General features: G+C 40.2%; 1 protein-coding gene across 1 annotated transcript in view; it reads right to left on the bottom strand.

Annotated features, from left to right (window-relative positions):
- Positions 1-5393: 5393 nt before the first annotated feature.
- Positions 5394-24196, bottom strand: part of TAF4 (TATA-box binding protein associated factor 4) — a 36612-nt gene continuing 17809 nt past the window's right edge. The window contains exons 4-17 of the mRNA XM_008634810.2: positions 20834-21000; positions 19952-20071; positions 18204-18323; positions 17327-17449; positions 16548-16637; positions 15258-15512; positions 14911-15055; positions 14287-14401; positions 13508-13677; positions 12768-12898; positions 11998-12123; positions 10536-10592; positions 10335-10454; positions 5394-6939 (exon numbers count right to left, since the gene is read on the bottom strand). Of these exons, the coding sequence (XP_008633032.1) occupies positions 6772-6939; positions 10335-10454; positions 10536-10592; positions 11998-12123; positions 12768-12898; positions 13508-13677; positions 14287-14401; positions 14911-15055; positions 15258-15512; positions 16548-16637; positions 17327-17449; positions 18204-18323; positions 19952-20071; positions 20834-21000 (1907 nt within the window). The 3' untranslated portion in view covers positions 5394-6771. The remainder of the gene's footprint in view (positions 6940-10334; positions 10455-10535; positions 10593-11997; positions 12124-12767; positions 12899-13507; positions 13678-14286; positions 14402-14910; positions 15056-15257; positions 15513-16547; positions 16638-17326; positions 17450-18203; positions 18324-19951; positions 20072-20833; positions 21001-24196) is intronic.

Raw genomic sequence — 24196 nt, 5'->3', positions numbered from 1 at the left:
GCGGGGACGGAGCGGGGACGGAACTCTCGGGAGCGGCGTAGCCGGGCTCAGAGCACCCTCTGCCGCCTGGCGAGGCGCGCCGGCCGCCCGTGCGGGCTCCCAGCCTTTCCCTGCGCCGGGAGAAACGGATACGGCTCCTTCCTAATCAAATAACAGCAATTACAGAGCGTTTCCCAGCTGAGGGTTTCCATGCCCTCCCTCAGCGGGAATTCAGCTGAGGCAGGGATGGGATGCAGTCGGTGTTAATCCCCTCTGACAGGTGAAGGCACGGGAAAACAAGGACCAGCTGCCTCCACGATTCTCACCTCTTTATATTATTTTTCCCAGGAGTCATTATTGCCTTCTCCCTCACCTCCAGGGCACGCAGAGCCCAGCGCTGACCTCTTTCCTCCCCCCACCCGGCTCCACACTGCCCCGGCTCTCTGCCATTAAACTCCTGCCGAGTGTTGAACTACTTTGTCAACACTTTGATTCCTTTCTTTCTCTCAGCTTCTCACACTTTCTCACCCCACTCCCTTTCCAAATCCAGACACAAAATACAACCAGAGTGTTCACTGAATATGAGGGGGAAAAGACCCAGGAGATTTCCTTGAAATTTTTCCTTAGCATCCCCATCCTCAGGGGGGGCATCCCCCTGCAGTTTCCATGTACAGGATGAAACATCCAAGAGGCTCCTTGCTGGACAACTGCAAAATAACTCCCTTTTACACTAAGCAGCTTTGAGTGACACCCATACTCCCCAGTTCTGCAAAATCAGCTTTTGTCAGGATCAGGGATACAGGAGAGCTGGTGGGTCACAGAGCCAGCCCCACTGTGTACATCAAAAACGTGCATCTTTTCTACATATAAAGCAGACTTCTATAAATAGCTATGTGTGCACATAGTTATACACAAATCAGGGGATCCCACACCTCCTGACCTTCCACTACACTTGCAAAGCAACTTCATAAACTCACAGAAGAATCCATCCAAGCCTACAAACCCTCCAAGACAGCAGTTCCCATCTCAGGAGTGTGATGTTGGCACTGGGAGGATGAGCCCTCGCCTCCTCCAGGGCCACTGCTGACCACACTCACCCACCACACCCGACCTTCCCTGCTCCCTGCCTGCTTCCGTTGCCAAGGAGATGGGGGATGCTCACACAGACCTGCTTTGTGTTGTGTAGGTACCAGGTTTAGCTATTTTTAAGGTTTGTTGTTTTTTTTTTTAATTTATGGGCAGCCCCAGGCACATTCCCACAGGATGAGTGTGCTCAGAGCTTCCAGCTCACCCACCCTGCACTGCTTCACACCTCAGCTGTCCAGGTCTCTCATTCCCTCCTTCCCAGCCATCAGCTCCTGCCCTCACGCTGCCCACGTGAGCTCCTGGGCATTTTTCCATCAGGGAACTTAGTTTTGGGGAGTTTTTCAGGGATCACGCTGCAGGGACAAGAGGGACAGGCCCCCCCTGAGTTTGGGGAGGAGAGAGCTGGATGGGAATGGTGCCCATCTCCACTGGCACACTCAGCTCCACCAGCACAGCTCATTTAAGGCTGTGCTCTAAATGGAGACCTTGAAATATCTGTATCAAGAATAAGCAAATACACACAAAATATATTCCCACCACTTGAGTAGGAGTAAGTAGGAAAAGTAGGAATTTGCACCACACAAGTAGAATAAAAAGGACAAACAAAAGCTACTATATGAAGGAACCCCCCCCTCCCCCGAACTTCAAATCACACACCACTGCTGCGGATCAGCATGGAAAGTGAGAATATATATATTTTTTTTTAAGGAACTTAACTCTTATTTCTCAAATATAAATGATCAATCCCATCAATTCCACCTCAAGGTGAAGGGCCTTACCTATAACTTACCCAGATTTTACTCTTGTCCCTCTCAAAGTGGAGCAAAGGAGCTGAACAGTGGCACACTCAACATGACATGAGGATTTTCATTTTCACTGAAAGAGGCTGTGCCTAAACATCAGCACGTTGCTCTCCTGGGAAGTTAGATATATTGTTCTTCATATTCCAGTTTGCCATAGATGGGCAACACTCCAACATGTTTGCTCAAAATCAGAGCACCAAATGCATCACAGCAAACTAGAAAGCACTTGCAACTTTTTTTTTTTTGGCAACTTGATTTTGTTATTGGATTGAAAAAGTACCTAAGTGCTCAAGTTAAACCATGCAGTACTTTTACAGAGCAGTAAAAGCCAGATTTGTTATGCATTTATTCAGCACTTTCACAGCAGTGTGGTTACATATCACAGCCCAAACGCTGCTCGTGTTGTTTGTACAAGTCCTCTGTTGACTTCGGAACAGGGAAACTCCCAGGAGGAAACCAAACAGGGTGCAATCCAGCTGCTTCCAGAGAATAACAGTAAATAAGCTGAGCAGGAAAACAAAGGGAAAATTAACTGTTTCACAGGAAAGTTATTTCTGAAGGGGCTGAACAAAGTAAAATCAGGCAGTGGCTAACAAGGCCTCCCTGCAATGTGCCCAGATCTCCTGCTCGCCTGCCCACCTCTGCAGCAGCATTGGGCAAGTTTCTCTCAGCTGACACAAGAAAACACGACTGAATTCCTAAAAGCAAGTTTTAAGGAATGTATTCCCTTTCTGTCACAGCTCTATGGCATCTAGTACCACCACCACACAAAATGAAGGAGCTCTGGCTTGTCCCTGCTGGTCTCTGGTACAACCATTCCCAGGACTCCTGTGGGAGAGGGGAGAGTGCAGGGTTTGGCCACAGATTTGCAGGGGGAGGACAGATCTGAGCTATTAAAATGCAGTTTTAATCCCCCCAGTTGTCATCCTGTGGGATATCCTAACTCGGGGAGCTTTTGTGTTGGGCAAATAAAAGGCAGGTCAGCATGGCAGAGCAGCCCTTAATGTGCTGCCCTCCCTATTCATCCCTCCAACAAACATCTCCCAAATTCATCAGCCTGGCAACTTCCATAGACAGGGAAACATCACTTGCTAAAAAGCCTCCCCAAATACTGAGGAGCAAGCCTTACACATGGCACTTTTGCATGACATACCCAAAAACCTAAAGATTAGGATCAACCCACACTGCCTAAACCTTTTCCTCCTGGCACTTTACACCACATTTTAAGACATCACATTGGCCTGTCCTTGCCTAAAGCCCTGCTGTGCAAAAATCCTGGCACAAGCACACCCAAGCACAGGGCTCTGCACTCACCTGCGTAGGTGGATCCACAGTCCCACACTGCAGGGAGATGTCACTGCTGAAAGTGCCACCGCCCCAGCCCAGCTGATACCCCCCCTCACTTACCCCCAAGGTCAAGACTCCTCTCTGCAGATGGACAAACAGCTGTAAACCTAAGAAAATGGTTAAAATTATCACTGGAGTTGTTGTATCATTATTTGTAATTTAGACAATCTCAGAAATGTGGGGAAACTTCTTGGATCACAGGGAAGCCTCCAATAAAATCTTAATTACTGTGAAATTTGTGGTATTTATCACGCATGCCTCTCTCACTATGTATTAAAAGGTTTCCTGAAAACACATCTACTTAATTGTAAACCTGTGAAATAAGAAAACCAAGCTGAATTCAGAGTGCCTTACTACATCCTACTTGTTCTGTTCAATTTTTCTGCTGGAAAAAGAATGGCATCAACACTTCACGAACATTACAGCTATGCACTACCCAATCAGAGGTGTTAAAAAAAACAGAGAGACATCAAGACTTCTGTAAAGCAGGGTAGAGAGCTCACTACATGTCACAGACTTAAACACAAGAGAGAAGGAACCTGTCCCTGACATGGAGCTGAAAAAGTGTGACAAAATAAAAGTGCACTAACCCCTCACCGACTCGCACATAGAATGTCCCAGCTGCAGCAAACTTCAATTTTGGGGTGCTTACAACAAAGGTGCATCAGTCTTGGTACAGAGACCCAAGGAAATGGGCAGTAAATTCTCTTCCATGCTCACCCTCACTCTGGTTGAGCTGCACAAGCCTTGGGGCCAGGAAAGAATCATAATTTCTCCCTCTACAGGTCACTAACACACAAGAGGAGTGGTGGTGTGCGAGTGTATTGCCGTGTAAATGCCACCCCTCTTCAGCTGTGATTTTGCAATGTCAAATTTCTGAGCAGCATCAAAAACAGTTACTGGTTTTATCATAAAAAAAACCCCAAACCAACAACAAATGAACAAAAGTCTGCAACTGCTTCACCATGAGAACTCCTCACAAGTGCCAGTGTACTGACAATAATGTGCCCATTTCCCAGTCCAAAACTCCATGAATTTGAACTACTGGAGGGAGATGGGTGCTACCAGCTTTTCTGACTAACAGAACCAGAACATTTAAAAGCTGAGACAAATTATATGGAGTGAAGGGCTGCCTGTACGCTTAAAACCAACGTTACTTAAAACAAAACCAAGAGCTCTCCTCTTACAGGAGATCTCTCCCTCCTCCCTTAGCCTCTCTAGAATATTTCTAAGCCACTACTGAGCACAGAGAGCAAAGTACAGCACACAATATAGTAACTTTAATTTTTCACACAGTTTCTTCCCCACTTACCTGCCACAGCTTTGCAGACACTGTGCCCAGTCACTGCCCATGGTGATCAACAATTACAACCAGCTCTCGCTACAATTAAAGGCATGCTCTGACAGTGTTTTGGCCAAAAGACCAAGATGTTTCTTGCCACTTAATAACATGACACAATTTAAAGACTCTTTGGAGTTTACAGACAATGAAAGTCTCGGGTCAGTGTCACACAGGGTGTCAGGTGAGTGCATCCCGTTAGGAGCTAATCCTCTTTTTCCAGAGACACTGATCTCCCACGGGCCTGCTGCCAGTGCCTGTTCCACAGCAGGGGCTTGGGGCAGCAGCCTGGGGACAGATTTGTCTGTATGCAAGGAATCATCATCAAATTAATGTATTAGCAGGATTAGGCCCTCAAAATTATTAGTTTAAGTGGCCCATGAGAGGAGGAATTAAAAGAAATACAACCCAAAAGCTAAATATTCAGTACAGAACATCAGAAATGTTTCTCAGATTTTCACACTGATAATCAAGTGTTCCTGATTATTTTCTTTTATAATTGTGCTCCAAATTGTGGTTTATGTCCTACCTTCTTCTGCAAACCACTGTAGTTGTATTTGTCTAGACAAACACAAAATATTTCAGGTGTTTCAGACACCTTTCCTTGCTTAAAAACCAACCAAACCCACTGTCCACTGATGTCACTCCAAGACCCCTAAGACAACAATCAAATGTCAAGATACATGAAGTCACATACCTCCAAAATACTGACAAAACAAAACAAAATATAAAAATATCCCAAAGTGCATCTTTAGCAAACAGCATCCCCTCAGGTAGACTCAACTTTTACTGTACCAAGAAAAATAAATCCAAGTGGAGAAAAGATTTAGAGAGAAAAATACATTAGCAAATACAGATAAATTTGTTTTTAATAAAGGAGTTAATTTTCTTTCAATCCTATATAAAACAATAGCAATTAAAAACTTCATTTTTGAAAGTAAAATATTTACATATGAACAAGTAACTGTGCAAAATTTACATGAAAAAAAAAAGGAAAGACAGGATTTCCTAAAAGACAAAATAAAAGGGGTGTAACAGTTGTCAGGTGTTGATAAAAATACTGATCAGCATTCAGTTTACACGCAAGAGAGTTAAATTCTACCATGAGAGTTCACACAAAGAAAGCCGAAGTATTTACAGTCATAAAAGTACTATCAATAGACAATTTAATACAATAACCTCTGAAAATATAAAGAACCAATTAGTATATTTGTAATAAAAAAATAGGTACAAAGAAGGGACTTTGCTCTGGACATCTTTAAAGTAGGCCCACAGCTTGCATACAGTCTTTTAGCAAAATAATTATAGTTTACATAGCCATTTTTATGTTATGTGCCAAAAATTATGTACAATTACCGACAAAATACACCAACCATTTTTCAACACTTGATTCACACTGAGAAACAGTCTTTTGATGATTCCTCTCAACTTTTGATTTTATTTAATCTAAGCTTTCACTTTAGCTAAAAAACACAGTGCAAGTAAAATATATTTATGCTGAAAAGGTTTCTCTTTTTTTCCTTTTTTTCCTTTTTTAACTTTACAGCTTTACAAACTATAGCAAATAAAATGCATTTTTACAGATGCTGCTAAAACATTCAGAAGTAACCCTCCTTTATGGGATTTCAGGGCCTCTAATAAGCAATAATGTGATTAAAATTGAGGTTATGTTTAAAATTAACTGTATATCCCTCTAGATTTTGAGCATTTGGGGGAAAGATAAATATTCTTTAAAAATCAGTTTGCTTTGCTAACTGACTGTTTAACAAAAAAAAGCTAAATGAAATGAGGTCATCTGCTGTAGACATATGCCTATATAATGGATTTAGTTGAATAAAACTGAACTAAAATGAACAATTAATGTCGAAACTGCTACAGGGCTGACAAAGGGTAGCTAGTTATTTGCTAAACGATTCCATCAGTCTTTATATATGGCTTGTTTGGCAAGAAGGCCACTCAATCAAGAGATGAGTTAAAATTTAATTGTCCTTTTATAGTATCCACAGGCCTTGTAAGTATCCTCACTGTTACAGAAATGCATTTCTCTTATACTGAAGAGTTTATTTATAAACAGGAATATAAAACTGTTCCATGTAAAGAGGTGGTTGTTTTTCAAACAATATCCCATTCGCTTGTTACAAAAAGGCGTAATTTGCAAATATATTAAAAAATGTCCTCAGGCGTCTCTCCGTCAAAAATACCTTGATCTTTTCCATTTTACTTAAGGAATGCTTTGTATAGCAATAGTGAATGGCTTGTCTCTCGCTCATTTTCTAAACAAAATATGAGGTCCCTGAGGTTCACCCGCGTTATCCTTTGTCGCGTAAACTGTCTGGTTGTTCCAACTCCAGAGCTGCCTGGGACTGCTGCACTCGAACCAGATCCCTGGAAAGCAGAAGAACAGGTCAATCAGTCCAAGCCCAAAAGCATTTCAAAACTTTTCAGAGAAAACATGTGACGTAAAAACTGTACATAGTCAGGAAGCTGTATGCTACCAGATTAGAGATTTCCTTTTCAATTCTTATTTATTAACAACAGTTGAACAACCAGAAGTTTTCAGTGACATTCAATATAGACAAAAAAGCCCCAAAGCACTGCTTGTATTTTTAGGAAGGCACTAAGGACAGGCAATCCCAACAACCAAACCAAACAGAAGGGCCAGGATTCTTCACAATGGCAGGGATGCCGAGGGCAGCCCTGGAGTGATGGATGACCTGGGGAGCAGTCCTGTTCCCGGGACTGTGAGGCCTTAAATCATGTCCTAGATCCCCCTGATTTCCATGGCAGGGTGCTCTCCTTGTGGTGACAACAGCTGTAAGCAAGCTCAGCACTATATTTAGGAGAAGCTTTCTTAGACTCAGTTACGCATTCTCTAATGACCTCTGAATACTTCTCCATCTCTCAGCATCACTCAATGGGAGTTTCCCGAAGTGGCACGATAAAGAAGCAGCATATTACTATATATGTCACCTAAAAAAAGAAGAAAAACGCCAAAACCAGAAGGAAACAAATGAGCGGCACGGAAGGGCGGGCGGGGAAGCAGCGGGACGAGGCCGGGGAGCAGCTGCAGCTCCGCGCAGTGCCCGGCAGATGGCGCGCGCAGACCGGAATCCAGGCTGCTCCCTCCGTTTTCAGCCGGGAATCTTTTGGGCAGCCCTCTGCTGCTGACAGGTTATTTACCTAATAATGAATTCTTTTGGGAACGGGTCATCTTTCTGTGGGTCAGCTACGGATTCGCTCTCCCCTCCAATCTAATTTGCTAGAATAATGTCCTCCTTTCTTCTTTAAATGGAGCTTTGATACTTCATGACACCAAACACGCTCCAGTAGTGACTAAAGACTTACCTGCCTGTGAGTTTGGAGAATTTTCAAGTATTTTTCTTAGTAAAAACACTGCAGGACTTGAAAAAAGCCAAAATTTAGAGTGGTGTATGAGCCATGTGAATAAGCTGCTGAGGCTCCCACTAACACGCGTGAAAATAATGTATTTCATCAGTGAACATTACTGATGATCAAACCAACCTAAACCTGCACTGGAAATGATCACTCTGGTTTAGCAGAACTTTGTTCAGTGCAGATGAACTTGCTTCACCACAGTGCTACCAGTGAAGTCAGATTTTTGATTCTCAAGCATTCTGTTGACCCAGCAAACACCAAATCACCAAAATCCTGTAGTTAGGGGCTGCTTAAAAGGCTGGATTTTCAAAAGGATATTTTAAGGCACTTGCACAATGTAGCCATCTAATTTTAATCAACTTCAGTGGAAATTAGAAGATACAGGAGAATATTGGATGCTAACTAAATTTTATCATATACATGAACGCTAGAGAACAGAAAGAATGGTTGGAAGGGGGTTTATTCTTGGTTTTAAAATATTCTTTAGTGAAAGCTGAAGCCTGAGCTTTATTATGTAGCCCATAATACTTTAAATGCAAAGGTAAAATATCAGGAGTCCTCAAAGACACAGAATTATGTATGGAGTAAGTTAAGAAGCTTTTGGTAACTTTCAGTAAAATCACATGGACATAAAACTCTCAAACTGACAGCAACCTGTTTTGATGAATTTGGAAACAAAACAGTGCAATTACTACTTAGAAGTGACTTCACATGTAATTAAGAATCAGCATTTGTAGACATCAAAAGCCTCCATTTACAAATCTGTGTCTAAGTAATGACAAACCTTATTTTCCACACTTCTTGTAATATGCCTTAACCACAAACTGCATACAAATGGTGACAAGTGGAGCCCAATTTAAAAATGTCAAGTGACACAGCAGCAAAAGCGCAGCTGTGAGTATCAGATCAAAGGCAGCTGGTTCTTAATTAAACAGACAAAAAGATTAGATTTCCAGGGAACCTGTAGTTAATTGGTTAACCAGTGATTAATCCAGGATAACTAAATTAGTCAGATTTAGATGAAATACAAACAAGTGTTCACAGGAGATGCACAATACATCCCATAACCTAAGTGACATTAACAGACCATTAAGGTGGCACAGCTGAGCATGCAGGAGTAAGCAATGCCAACATTAACTCTGCATGAGGTACTTCAGCATATTCCTCTGAGACGACTTCATTTGTGTACACATCTATCTTTGCAAAGTGCCCCATTCTGCAATTTTCATAATTTTAAACCACATCTATAAACCTTTAATAGAGTAATTTGTCAGCTTATATAAAAACAGCTCTTATTCTCAGTAGCAGACATTTTAGTAAATTTCAAAACTTAAAATTACTTTAAAAGATCTCAAGAGGCTTGATTTTTTTTATAAACAAAAATAACATTTACTAATATTCAGATTTTTCTCTCTCATTTTATATCAAGCACATGTAAATTACTGCTTCTAGCAATTCAGTATAAAACAAGGTGAACTCTTTGAGGCTTTTCTACAGTATAAATGCTTTAGCACTGAAAATTCAGAATGCTCAAGGAGTAATAAACAGAATTATTAAACTATTGCTATGCTGTCACTTACTATCAGGCATAAAACCCCACAGGGAAAAATCCTCAAATTATGAAGAGAGCTTTTGGTCCAATAAATGACAATATTCAAGAATATTTTGTTCTTTTTAAACATTAGAGAAATCCTACATTGAATGTCTCATGCAGAAAGCAATTTTATACCATTTCTTGTTTATTCACTTGTTTAAAAATACAGCAGATAGTCATCTGCCAGAATGTAAATTAATATTAAATGAATGAGACACTGAGCATTCTGACACTTAGTCTGCAGGGAAGTTCTTAAAAGACAGAGTCAACAGTAGAATATACAAGGATGTGCAAGAACATCCTGATCAAATGGAACTGGTCAAACTGATCTGCTGCAGAGACATGAAAACTAAGGCCAATCAACTGCTGAAGAAAGAAATTAGGCAAGCTCCTGTAACTTGAGGCTCCTGCTGTCAAATTTAGCAGTGATTCAATTCTACCACCCCACCTACCTCAGCAGCCTTACTCTGCACTCCAAGTTAGATTGGTTACATCCACAAAAATCTCCTTCCAAAACTATGGAGGTCCAAAAAGCTGAGGCTTGTGAGATCAGAGATGGTTTTTCTAACATCTCTCCAGTTCCGCGAATCAGGGAATGACAACTCAGATTCTATTCCCTATGCCACTACGCAGGTGCTAAAAATTGATCCTGGCCTTGGAGCGAGCAAATACGAACACAAAACACTTCTGGCTGCTCAGGGAGCTCCCACAAACTGGGTAAAAAGCTCTGAACAGGAAGGTTTGCACAGAGGCTGAGGCAGCAAAACCAAAGGTGACAATTATACTGTACCTCTGTCCCTGATCCAGATCCTGGTGAATCTACTTTCCTTTTCTTTCTGGGACCGATGGCAGCTAACGCAGTCAGGTTGGCGTCCCTCTGTCTCATCTGTGCTAGCTCTTGCTGCTGCATCTGCGTATGCCAGAACAAGGATGGCTCATTATTTCTATTTCAATTTCCAAAATAAAAGTTCATGTTAATGTCAGCACTCACCTCCTTGGCCTTCTGTTTCAACCTAAGCTGTTCTGGATCTTCTTGTCGAGATCGAGACTGCGTTGATTAAGGATGAACATGAGGTGGTTGGAGGAAAAGAAAGAAAAATTAATTCAGTTACAAAAGCAGTTAAAGATTATATATGAAAGCTTTTCTTCAACTTCAGCAGCAAGTGGGGAATACCTATCACTCCCAGAGAGGGCAACAGTGGTAAACAACTTTTAGAAATTAAAAGTTTTCCTTCTCTTAGTTTAATGTATCTATTTTTGAAAAGGCATCCCATTTTTCTGCTTTGTTAAAGACAGCAAAGAGTAGCCAGGCAATTATGCCTTTAATGCAACCATTACAAGACACAAATTACACAGACCTGTGAACTGAATTACACACTTTGCATATGAACAAAGGAATCAGACCTGTACTTCTCGGAACAATTCCTCCCCTTGCTGGGTAACCAGACACCTACTCAGAGCAGATCTTTCTGCTACACCTACACACACAGGTCAGGCTGCAGTCTGAACAAAGTGCACCTGAGTGACCAAAGACCATTTACATCAGCAACTGCCCATTTCACCAGGCACCTGCAATTCCTTGGGTGTGTCATACTTTCAGAATCACTAAATTGTTTTGACTAGAAAAGACCTTTAAGAACATCAAGTCCAGCTGTTTCCCCAGCACTGCCAAGACCACCACTAAACCATGTCCCCAAGTGCCATATCTACACAATACTTCCAAGGATGGTGACTCAACCACTGTGCAGGGCAGCCTGTTCCAGGGCTTGACAACCCTTTCAGTGATGAAATTGTTCTCAATATTCAATCCAAACCTCCTCTGATGCAACTTGAGGCCATTTCCTCTTGTCCTATCAAATCCTGAGTGCTGTTAATCCCTCACGTTCTTTAGGCCAACAACAAAATAAATTTGGGTTTTGACATTGTCAACTCATGCTGGATCACAAAACTAACAGAAAACATAGGTTGTTTTGTGAATTATTTCTAGGGTGCCCTTATCTAATCATATTCATTTGATATTCACTGAGTAAAACCACAGTTTAATATTCACATTCATGTTTATATCAACTGCTTCTTATTTATTGTATTCATCCAATTTGCAAAAATCTTTCTGAATTTTATTTCTAGTCTCCAAAATACCTGTAACCTCTCTATTACATTTAAGAGTACCACCAAGCTACAAAATTCATCTTTTTTTGCCAATGCAAAATGCAAAAACTAAATTTCAAGACTCCCTTTAATTGGGAACATGCAATCAGAGTGGCAAAGAAGCTGTTTCCCATGCTTTACAATGAAAAGCAAAACTGAGCTCTAGTTAAGAACACATTCATCAAGTTCCATCTTTGAAGATTAGTCTTTCCCTTCACTGCAAGTGTTTTAGAATGAAAAGAAACTCTGCAGTTTTGATGTCAAAAATGACACTTTGCAAACACGTGTGAAAGCCAAGCACTTGCCTTTGCTGCGCGCATTAAAATTTCCCTTTCTTGTTCATCTTTACGCTGCTTTTCTATTTGATCAAGTTGTTCAAAGAACTTGAGCTGTGCCCGAACGTCACTTGCTTGTTCATATCTTTCATCATCCTGAAAATACAGCAAATATGTTTCTCATTACTCCCTTAAAAACAAAGCTGTTAACTTGTACTGTACTGGGGAAGAACACATACATTCAAAGCTCCAATGTTAACTTTGTCCTTTACAGACAAATAGCAGGAGTATATTTACACCAGTCAAACCAGCTAGAACTCTTAAAAGCATTTTGTTCTATTCCGTGAATCATCAGATTTTGACTTCTAAACTAATATCATCACAGCTTTAACCTCTCAAACATATTTCACAGAGCTGCATGGTTTTTTTTAAATGCTGCTCAGGCATTTGCATCTATTAGGAACACACATCTGTCAGATAGCAGTCTCTTGGGAATTCAACACAGTGCTTTTATCTGTCTGACTCTACAGTCACTCACACACTAAACATTTGACATAATAAATAAAAGGGAGGGCACAGCTTCTCTGCATTTGTTTTAAAACCATTTTGTATATGCAAGCTGAAAAGTTCTAGTCACCCATGTGTATTAATGTCTTAATGGAAGGTGAATCAGTCAAAGAGAATAAACAACCTGATTTCACAGAACAAAGAACACCTGAACTCCTGCATTACAGTCAACACCACAGCCTGCTGAATTTGTGCAATTTTGCCATTTGATTTGAGCAATTAAATGCAGTTACCTTGTAGGAAATATTCCTTTGTTGAGCAGTCTCTGATAGTTTTTCCACTAGGTTTTGTATTCTTTGTTGTGTAGCATGTGATACGTAGCTAACTACATCAGGATGGATTTCTGTTATTCCGTGCTTTTTACCTATAATCAGGACATAAGTGGGTTGTACAAGAACATTTTACAGTACAGCTAAATGTGAGTATAACCTCAGTCGTAGAAATTTAAATGCCTTTTGCTAATTATGACTTTCAGGTTTTTCTCAGACTAGGATTAAACAGGAAATTACATACATACTAAAATTCCTATTAGTTTAACAAAACTGACAATCTATTAATAAATGCTGTGTACTACAGCCTAACAAAGAATTCAAGATTGCTTTTTGTTCCATCCTCAATTCTAAATTACTAAGTAAAGCTGATAAAAGTGCTTCTGGACTTACTTCATTGTTTGTGTCACGCTTGTTACACCTTATCAGTTTATACAGTCAGACTTTCAGCCAGGTTGAGTAGTTTTGATGTTGAATTGCCATCACTTTAGAAGGCAAATCTATGTTTGCTATTCCTTGACACTATTCTACTTTCACAAGACAAATTATTGCCCACAAGCATCTGAATATCCCAGAAAATATCAGAAGGTAATGACTCCAGCAACTTTTAATTATTCAAACCAGTTTCCATGGAAAATGCCTCCAATGTAAACCTAAGAGTAGTGAAATTTGTTTTTACTGATGTTCAAGATAAAAGAACATACCTATTTCTAATATCCTTCTTTGTAAAGGTGCTGGGAAAAGGAAGGTTTCATCTTTACAGGACCTTGTTAATGTGCCCACGAGCTCAGAGTTTGTTGCCAATATCCGAGCACTTTCTTCTGACAGGTTGACTCCAGCCATTGATGCAACATCATTAATGTCATCATCATCCCTTAAAGGAAGGAAAATTTATTATAATCATATGATTTAGGGCTTATCTGCACACATTGCTACGGTACCACAGCTGCATATAATGAATTCCACCATAAACCTGAATACTTAATTTTACATTTTATTTGCTTTTGTGATATGGTAAAATACAACTCATTTGTTTGTAAATGAGACATTACTGCTTTGACTTCAAAGAGCACTAATTTTGTACTTCCTGTTTTTTCAAGATCCTTTCTTATGTAATATTTAAACAGCTTGAGGAACAAGAGACCAGGCAAATCACTACCACAAAACAAAAATAATCTGCCCTCACCACTAAGACAGGCTGTACATGCGAGTAACTCAAGCACAGCTGGGAGAAGTGAAGGAATGAATTCCATTTGCTTGTCTGGGCAGGAATTGTTTATGAGGTTTAGTGCCAGCTAAATGCTAAAACCAGTCTGGCGTGAGTATGTCCAGTGCTGTTTGTTTAAGTCTTTAATGAAGAAGTAAACCTGCCCCCAGAAAATCCACCTCTAGGTTATTGTGAGTTTCCCCAGACAGATTCAGCACCAGAAAGGTCTGAGTTCAGCTGCCCAAGCAGCACAAGCACAAACATACAGTTCCTCACCTAAAAGAGCCTCCCCCAGGTTCTTTCAGTTTATTCTTCTGAGCAGCAGCTACTTGTGTCGAAACAGTGGCAATAGCTTTGTTTCCAGGTAATACTGCTGGTTTTACCACAGGTACTGCAAGAAGACAGACAGGATTTGTACTCCATCAATAGGAGTTCACATGTGCAAGCCAGTCACAGGTAGTTATGGCAACAGGTCTGGTACAAAAACTTGACCTCAATAGCTTCTGTCAGCATTTCACCCAGCTAAAAACAGGACCCTCCCACACAATTCCAGCACCCAAACCATTTCTCTGACTGTCAATGCTGCCCTGATAGATCTGTACCCCAAGCGACTACAGCACTAGACACTGGAAGAGTTTAGCAGTAGTACAAACAGGGCACTTATGAACTGACATTCACAGAACCACAGAATGGTCTGGGTTGGAAGGGATCTTAAAGATCATCTCGTTCCAACCCCTCTGACACCTTTCACTATCCCAGGTTGCTCCAAGCCCCATCCAGGCTGGCCTTGAACACTTGCAGGAATGGGCTATCAACAAGTTCTCTGGGCAAGCAACCCCTAAACCACACTTCAGCTAATGCTGTCAAATATGGCATATGACAAGTATCTTGACCTCTTACCTGTCTGAAGCTGATTCAGTTGGATTTGAGGAGTAGTGAGCATAATACGACTGTGTGGTTGCCGCAATGCCACCATGGGTGTCTGTGTCAACGTTACTTGTGGAGGCCTTATCAATGCCCCTGCTTTTTGAGACTGCTGGATAACCTGCAAATAATAAGGAAAAAAAAGAACTGTAAATAATCCGAGAATCAGGTGGGAAGAATAAACCCTAATAGCACTTTAATCAAGACGCAATTTAAGTTTTACTTTTTTTCTCAGATCTTTGATTGAGCTAAACCAGCAACATAAGAAGTACTATCAAAAAACCTCCTGTGCAGTAACAAACGCTGCACTTCAGCTCACATACCAGTGGCGTGGACTGCCCTTGTTTACTGACACCAACTTGTGTGGGCTGAGTGAGGCTGATGACGGGTTGCTGGAGGGTACTGGTGACAGTGGCAGTGGCCTTGCCCGCCGTGCGCTGCACCGAGGAGCTCAGCAGCACGGCCGCCGCCGACGGGATCGTGGCTATCGTCGCCTGCGTCGTCGGCTGCTGCTGCTGGCTCTGCTGAATGAAAGCTGCAGAGTCTGGTGTTAACTGTCTCAAGGCAGGTAAACTCCTCTGAAAAGGGGAAAGGAAAGAGTTTTGTTGAGTTGTTTAATCCTGACTCACACAGTGTTAACTGTAAAGAAGCGACACGTTTCAGTCCATTGGATCGGTCTGTGTGCACCTGAGGAAAGGTGACAGGTGAGCAATACCAACCTGCTCCTATTTAATAAGCAGGACAGAGGGACAATACCTTTTGGATATCATGGGCATCTAGGCTATGCAGCCTACCTGGAACCCCTGGTATCTATTTAACAACCCAAGCCCATGCTGCCTTCCTTGACCGTCGTCCTATGGCTTAAAAGTCGCACTGGAACACCAGGGAAGATTTCAGAATAGCTCAACAGAGAGCACAGTGTTTTAGTGGCTTCTTAAATTAGCTGTTTTCTTATGGCAACAATTTTTGTCCTCAGGAACAGCTCAAGGTTGAACAAGCATTTAAGAACCCAGAAATGTCAACACACACCTACAACTACATCCCTTAATCATACTTTAGCCAAGCAGTTATATTCTTACCATTTAATGCTGTAGTACTTTCACTGATTTTTAGATGGTAAATGTTTTACTATTTTGAGATGTCCAACTACTATAAAATTCATGACAAATGTCATTTATTATTGAGAGGTGACAAATTTCCTGCTTATCCAAACCAGTTAACAACACAGGCAAAAGACTTGCCAAAAGGTACAGTTTTCTGTATCACTGAATCCCTTGTTTTCTTTGTAAGACTAAAAAGAGAGCAATAAATCAATTCATACGTTTGTGGTTTAAATCACAGAAAGAAAACTTTTCAGATCTCACAAAAGAGCTATGATGTGTCACCACGGTAGAAGTTACGTTACTGACTGTGCCAAAAAATCACAATAACAAACTCTAGGAACTAAGACACAAAAAGTGGTTTTTAATGGAGCAAAAGCCTAACCAAGCACCATTTAAAACTTCCTTTAACATCATTTTGGAATTCCACCTATAATGGCAAAGGAGTGCTTGTGTTCATTGCTGCTGATATATAAGCACAGAGATTAAGAAAGGGTAGTGAAGATAAATTACCTTCAGGAAAGGCACAAGGTAAGGTTGAGGTGAAGAATTAAGTTCTCTGTACAGCCTACTGGTAAAGTCTTCTGGTTCAATTTTTCCATCCTTTAAAACAGAAAATCCAAATGAACAAACTTGTAGAAATTAACTTTTCAACACCAAAAAAAATGTAAGACTTAATGGAAGTAAGTGGTTTTATCATCCCTCACTATTTTTAGTTAACAACTGCTTTATGGTAGTAACTAATTTTACCACAAATTTCAAGTAGCAAGACCTACAGACCTCTGGTTATTATGTGATAACATCTGGAATACACAGCTCTACCCTAACTTACAGGTTGCTAACAACTACTCTAAGCAATAGTAGTACTCATTCTATGAATATTAAATGTCAAGCTTTTATATTAGCACCAGGCAATAGTTTTTTGGAAAAACTTGTGATTTCCTACACTCAGTTAATGCACCAGCCATAGGGTCTTCCCTAAAGTAAATAATACATCTTTTTATTCATTGTTTTATCAAAATGCAGAATTTAAAGAGCTACTACTTGCATTACACTCACACTTCAACTGAACTCATGTTCTCATGCATGAATATGAGCAGTAATGTCTCAGTTATAAACTTAATGGAAATTTATGCACCTATTTTAATTCAGAAGAGGCAAAGTTAATTTGATTTAGCTCAGATTTTATAAACTCCATCCTCTGAAGAAAAAAAAAAACCACAAAACCCCAGTTTTTGAGTCTGAATTTGTCCAGATGCTGTGTTTTACAACTTTTGATGAACTTTTCTTACCAGCAGGTTCTGTACTAATTCTTTCACGTTAGCCGCAGTCTCTGAGGACTGCTTTCCAGATGATGCCAGTTTTATTAATGTGGACAGAAAGTTTTTGCATTTCTTCACATTTTCCATAGTTTCCTTAGATGGAAGGGTAAAAGGAAAACAGTCAGAGAAAGGCAGACGAACTCTTCTTAACACATGATCTGACCATATACTCCGTGAAATAAAGTCCTTTAGCTCATCACTTCAGAGTAAGACTTAAAGATGCATGCCCCTCACCACTTAAAACATAAACAGACTTATTAACAGGAATTATTATTTTACTTTACATACACATATGTATTGTACATTTCTATTTTAAATTTTAAGAAACTATGATTCTTCATGAAGTTAAGAAACACCAAGTATTTCAAGAATGGCACACTGTGTATGGGAAAATGTGTTTTAGCAGGACAAAAAATAGTAAAGCTCTTGTGTCACAGTGCATAGTACATAGATTCTCCCTGTTTTATAATCCTGGAGACATGCAGCTTGAATGAATCAGTGCCACCTGCTTATCCCTTCTCATACTTATTCTACTCTACAGTGCTGAACAAGTCACTGTTCTACAAAATACATCTAATGTATTTTTTTAAAATAAGTGCTTTAATACTGTTACAGAAATAAAAACACTTTGACACTTATCAAAATTCAAGTGACCTGTATCCACACCTTGTAAATTATATGGTTCTATTAAAGTTTACCTTTTCAAGGTCAACAGCACACAGAATTCCTGCATCTTTACTAACCTCCACTCCCATCTGTGTTTACCTGTATGTGTATATATGCACATCCATGCACACACGCACATGTGAGTGGACAAAAAGAGATGTTCCATTTATCAGTATCTTACTGTGGCAGCAGTGGAGGTGGCCGTTGTCCCTTGCACTGTTCTCTGAGGAGTTCCAGTTTGTACAGCTGTTGCTGTCCCCAACGCGGTTGTTTGTGCAGAACCACCCAGAACAATCTGAGGCTGCAGAGAATACAAACACAGGATTATTCTCCTTGGAACGTACTAGCAGCCTGTTCTCCTGAGCCATCAAACAGAAAAGGAGCCACAGGGCAGTAGAACACCTTTCACAGCTGCTATAAATAAGTCGCTCATGTGCGGTCTGGTGCAGTAGAAGGAAACGGCCACCAGATGGCACTAAAAACATTCGAAACGGAAATCGCAAAAGTTGATTAAAAATTGCGCGATTTTTGGTCACTAAATAAAATCCCATAATCTCAGCCAATGGGGTTTCAAAACACAACCAAAACAAGTGCTGAATGCCTGTGAATTCAATTTATCTTTTTGCCTGTTTCATTACATGTCACTTCCAAAGGGAGGAATTTCTAAAAAAGGCACAACTGACATAAAAGCCCCAGTCTTACCAAGGTCTTTGTCATGAACAATGGGACAAAACATTTTTCTAGTTTTGTAGACAAATTGGTAATTTGAAGGAAGAATATCAACCCCAAAGAATCACCATTGTGAGCAAGATCTTCTCATATACACAGCTCATTCATGGGCTTCCAACAGTCTAATTATTAACAACCCAGTCTGAGAAACAAATTCCTACCAAGCTACAACTGACACTCAGAATGTTCACAGATCATTTGTAAACTTGCTCTTTATATAAAGATACACAAGAAGGAGGCTCCCCTGCTGCCAAGGCTAATTTTATTGGTATTTTCAGAGAAACTAAGGGAGACAAGGATTTCATTTGTCTCATTTTTTTGAAATCAGGATAAATGAAGTCCATGGTGTGCTCATTACAGCACAAAATATGCAGATGGAATGATTTTTTTTTTTTTTTCTGTCCTGTATAACAGCAGTGCAAATTCAGGAGACTCAGTTAGGTAAATTAACTCTCAGATCTAGAAAGATCACTGGGACAGGGAAAGGCTCTCTGAGGGGAAAAAGGTTAACTGGATGCATAGCAAAACCTGCATGTTTTAAATTAAAACTCTCTAATCCTGTCTACTCAAAGGATGAAGAAAGCACAATCAGACAGATTAGGCGACAGCAATCATATTGTATCACTGCTGCCTGGAAGCCATGTGGAGAATTTCACATTCTTGCCCTGTTTTTTAAACTCTCAGTATCTCAAAAAAAAATTTCCAAGCAAGCCCAGAATGACATCAGTCTATCCTTGAGTTATCAGACTCCAGAAGGACACAGACCAAAGCAGAGACTCATGTGAAAGGGAGAAGGCTTGGGGAAGAGAAAGCTGCCAGTGCAGTCATCTTTGCAATTGTAAATTTTGCTGCAGAATTCAGAGGGCTGCAGATTCATCACAGGAATAACACCACAGCCCCAAATCCAAAGGGAATTCTTGTCACTTTCTTAAGGCAAAAAGGATAAAGTATTTTATTTCAGCCAGCTATGTGATTATATAAACTACTAACAGGATACCTTTAAATAGAGATATGTATAGGTATAATATGAAATAATAACAATATACTTATAAAAAATTATACCTGTACATCCAAAATATACACTGAGACCTGCAGATGTTTTAGAAAGGCTAATCCAGAAGGTATTTCTTCCCTGCACTGAGCAATTGCATTTCCTGTGTGCCTGGCAGTCTCACACACACATTACTTTTACACACTTACTTGCACAACCGGGGGACGCTGTAGCGTTGTCGTGGGTTGCACTGTTGTTTGAGCCTGAGACACTTGCTTGATGATAGTAGTTGGTGTCACCTGTCGTGCAATAATGGGCGTTCCTGGAGCCTGGAGAAGAGGAAAAAAAAACCACAAACACATCAGTGCCCATAGTTGAATACCATCTACTTTATCTAGTGTTCTGATTCTGCAGAGTTACCATTATCACAGATATCAAAGAATGCATCTGAACCACTAGAAAACTCTGAGAAGGATTTTCAGTCTTGAACCTGATGCAACTGTCAAAATCTCAGTGTACTTATATCCATATCCATTTTTTTTTTCCTTATATTTATTTTGGGGAGAAGAGTTGTACACATTAACCATATATGGTCTTCTTTATATCAAAGTCTTAAGCTTAATGAGATTCAGATATGTAAAAATATTTTTGATGAGTAACGGCCAAGCTGTAACAGAATTAGGAACAAAATGCAATGCCTATGCCATGTGGAAAGTAGATTTAGATTAGGTATTTGGAAGAAATTCTTGGCTGTGAGGGTGATGAGGCCCCAGCACAGGTTGCCCAGAGAGGTGTGGACTCCCTATTCCTGGAAGTCTTCCAGGCCACGCTGGACAGGGCTTGGAGCAACCTGGTCTAGAGGAAGGTGGCCCTGCCCATGGCAGGAACTGGATGAGCTTTAAGATCCCTTCCAACACCTCCCCAACACAAACAATTCTGTGATTCTATGAATTTATAAAAAGTCTGTATATCCCCAGTTAGATCTACAGTTTCTTCAAATCACTAACATCACACCTCACTTTCTCGTGTATTCTTCACAGGGAACAAAAATAAATCCTACAGTTTTTCACATCACAACTTCCTGGACTGACCTGCACTGTGGATATCTGCACTGGGGGTGCACTGGTAGGTGTAGCAGGACGAGGAGTCAGAGTGTTCTGAGGCTGAGACTGGGCATGTGCCTGTGCCTGCATCTGCGCCAAGGCTTGCTGGGGGATCATCAGCAGCTGCCCGTTCTCACTGCGCACGAGGACCATGCCTGCAAAACAGAGAGTGGTCACGGAACACACATCCTTTGCAAATATCAAAGAACATATTTTTCTGTTTGTTTTTTTTTAATCCAAGTTGGGTACATATGCAATTAATGTACCACTGAAGGACTAGGCAGCTAACAAAAGGGGTTTAGAATAAAAGCAAAATACTCAGCTGCATTACAGCATTTTGTATAGAATGGCTTAATTTCAGAAATACTCTATCTAAATGCTCAGTATGGTGTGCATCAGAACACAATGAGTTATCTGCCCCAACCACAAATATTCCATGTGACTAAAAGTTAAAATGAGCAATCCTGTGAAAATCCTACCTGCTCTTTACTAAGAAATTTGTTTTGTGAGACACTACAAATACAAGAAAATCCTGCCGTTAGGCAAAATTCCTAATAGTTTGTCTTTAAGAAGGGAAGAAAAATAATTAAACCTAGGCTTCACCATCAACAGCAACACAATTGTCTAAGTTCTAAATTAATTTCCCATAACCAATTTAGTAATGAAAGTGGCTATAAAATCATAATCTCTCTCATGTGCATCAGCAACAGACTGCACTGTGCCATGTTACACCCCAAATGAAAAATAAAACAGAGAGGGAAATGAGGAAGCCATTCCCTGCTCAGTCACTCAGATCAATACACTTAACCCCACTGGGTAGCTATAGGGAACCAGATTTTAACAGGCAGATTTTCAGATGAGACTCTCTCTTCCTTGAAGGCACAAACAGGATCTGGACAACATGAACTGTTTGCCAAGAGCTCCTTCACTCAGCACGCCTCACTCAGTCCCTGAGAGCCTCAGGACCTCATCAGTTCTGAAAAAGCCACCTAAGGAGACTGGGCACTCAAAATTAGTTGGCTTTTCTGAGCAACTACAGGAAGAACCTTCACCATGAAAATCAAGAGGCACTAGTGAAATCAGAAAGTTATTTCTAAAGTGTTGTTCAGTGAATCAAAAGCCCATACATACTCCCCAACAATATCTGGAGATGTGGTCTATTGCATCTCAGAGCATGACTACTTCAAAAGAATCAAGCTTTTATTTGCTTTTTTATCCTAGAGAAGTGCTGAAATGTTTACAGACAATGCCTTAAACAGTTTTCTTGGACAGTTTTACAAGTAAACTGCAAAAATTCATATACGGGTTTCTATAAAAATGAGTTCAGAAGAAAAGCCTTAGTTGATTTGCCCCTAATTTTTTCCTTATGTTCTCTACATTAACTCTCTTTTAATGAAGCAGAGTCACACAGAGATGTTAAACTAGTTTACATCCAAAAGGTGACTTTCCATCACAACTTACTTAAAAGTGTTAAGGTGAGACCCACAAAGTGCTATGGACAAGTGTTATATCTGGAAACAAATATCCTCAAAGTGTTCCTCTGTAGGAAAGGAGGAGGGGGAGAAACTTATTTATTATCTTTCAGACTGTAGAAATAAATACTCTTTGTTTAGCTGTCAGGTCCAAAAAACTATTTTCCAAGCCATTCCAAAAAGTAAGGTGTCTGCTTCTGTAACTTATGGACAGAGAAGTATTTCCTTTAAAGGTACACACCACCACCACCACATCTTATGAGAACTTAAAGACCTTAAGAGTGAACACAGAGCTTAATCCTGTGGGCTGCTCATTAGAAACATCATTATTTTCTCACCGTCAGCCTCACACTGTGGGTAGGGGGCTACTGACAAAAGGCAGAGAAATTGAACATTTTAAAGACTAGAGAATGACCTGCTACTACATCAACCTCATTCCTGCACAAACAGACCCTGGCATCCTCTTCAAAGTGCAAACATAAAATCTTGGGAAATGAACTCACATTGCCCATTTTTGTCATCAGCTGAAGCAGCTAAACGCTGAATCAGGGGAAATCTTCAATATTAGTATAACTGAAATCATTGGTACAGTGGAAATCTGATTAGAGGAGCTATTTTCAAGTCAACATCAAATATTAAGGCTTGTTGAGTACTATTTAGTTTCTAGCAATTGAAAAGGCCCCATGCAATTACCAATGCCCATGCTCTCAGAAGTCCTTAAATACCACAGAATTATACTGACAGCCCATAACAAACTCTTCTTCCTAAAATTCACCAGTTTGAGGGTTTCCTAGGATATCCTAAAGTTAACGTACCACCCAAATTCTTTAAAGAGTTATATATTTTTTCCTTACAGAAGCAACATTAGAAACACTAAGCCTAGTTTTGGATGGGGGGTGAGTTTAAACATCTTTCTCAGTCTCAAAAGTGACTGAAGTTATTTGAAAGCACCAAGCCAAGGCACCTCACCTGCACATGAGAACTTTTACAGCATCAGGCAGATGCTGTAAATATAGATACAGCCCAGAGCTCTGTGGTACCTGTTCCTGTCTCCAGCTCAACACGCACATCAGGTTCAGCAATGTGTCTGCACCACACACCAAAACACCCCTTGCACAGCAGTACTGTCAACTTACTGCTTTGCTCCCCAAAATATGAATGAGGAGAGAGAAAAGAGGGGAAAAAACCACAATGTGAAGGTTCAATACCCCTGAAGTGCAAGCACAACATCTGAACAACGAAATATTCTCCCTGAGCTACATGCAAAATTAGAACATGCCTACACATTAACATAGCACAACTGCTCAAACAGACAGTTGAAAAGCATATTAATGTGAGCTTTGGAAAACATATCAAGAAAGTTCAATTTTTGGCAGCAGACAGACAAAACAGTCATTTGTAATTCAAACCCTGACTCTAAGCACTACCCTGTTAGATTTCTAACTATGGGAAGTCTGAAGTACTTGCTTTCAAGTATTGAAGTCATAATAAAAAAGTAACTCATACAAAGCCACATTTATATCTGTCCCTATTTAAATAGTTCTTTCATTCCCACTCAAATTTGATACATAGTTATTTTCAATTATATAGTTTCTAACATGTCATTAAATCAGGCTCTACCACTGATAAATTCCTGTACACATGGGCTACATACAAACATAAAGACAATTACTACCATCTGACTAGTCTTGCATAAACTTTAATCGCAGTATGATGATACGAGAAATTTTACCTGCTTGGAACATTAGCTTGTTGGTGTATGGGTGATTTTGGAAAAGGCATAAAAATTCAGAATGTGATGAACTTGAAAATTCTGTGCAGAAGTTCTCCAGTACTACAGGCAAGGAAGTTTTGACTGAACACAAAACACCCCTCCAGC

This window comes from Corvus brachyrhynchos, unplaced genomic scaffold (assembly GCF_000691975.1).
Source record: "Corvus brachyrhynchos isolate BGI_N302 unplaced genomic scaffold, ASM69197v1 scaffold10, whole genome shotgun sequence".
In the NCBI taxonomy this organism is placed as follows: Eukaryota; Metazoa; Chordata; class Aves; order Passeriformes; family Corvidae; genus Corvus; species Corvus brachyrhynchos.
The sequence above is the reverse complement of the archived record's forward strand: the minus strand, read 5'-3'. Positions and strand labels throughout refer to the sequence as shown.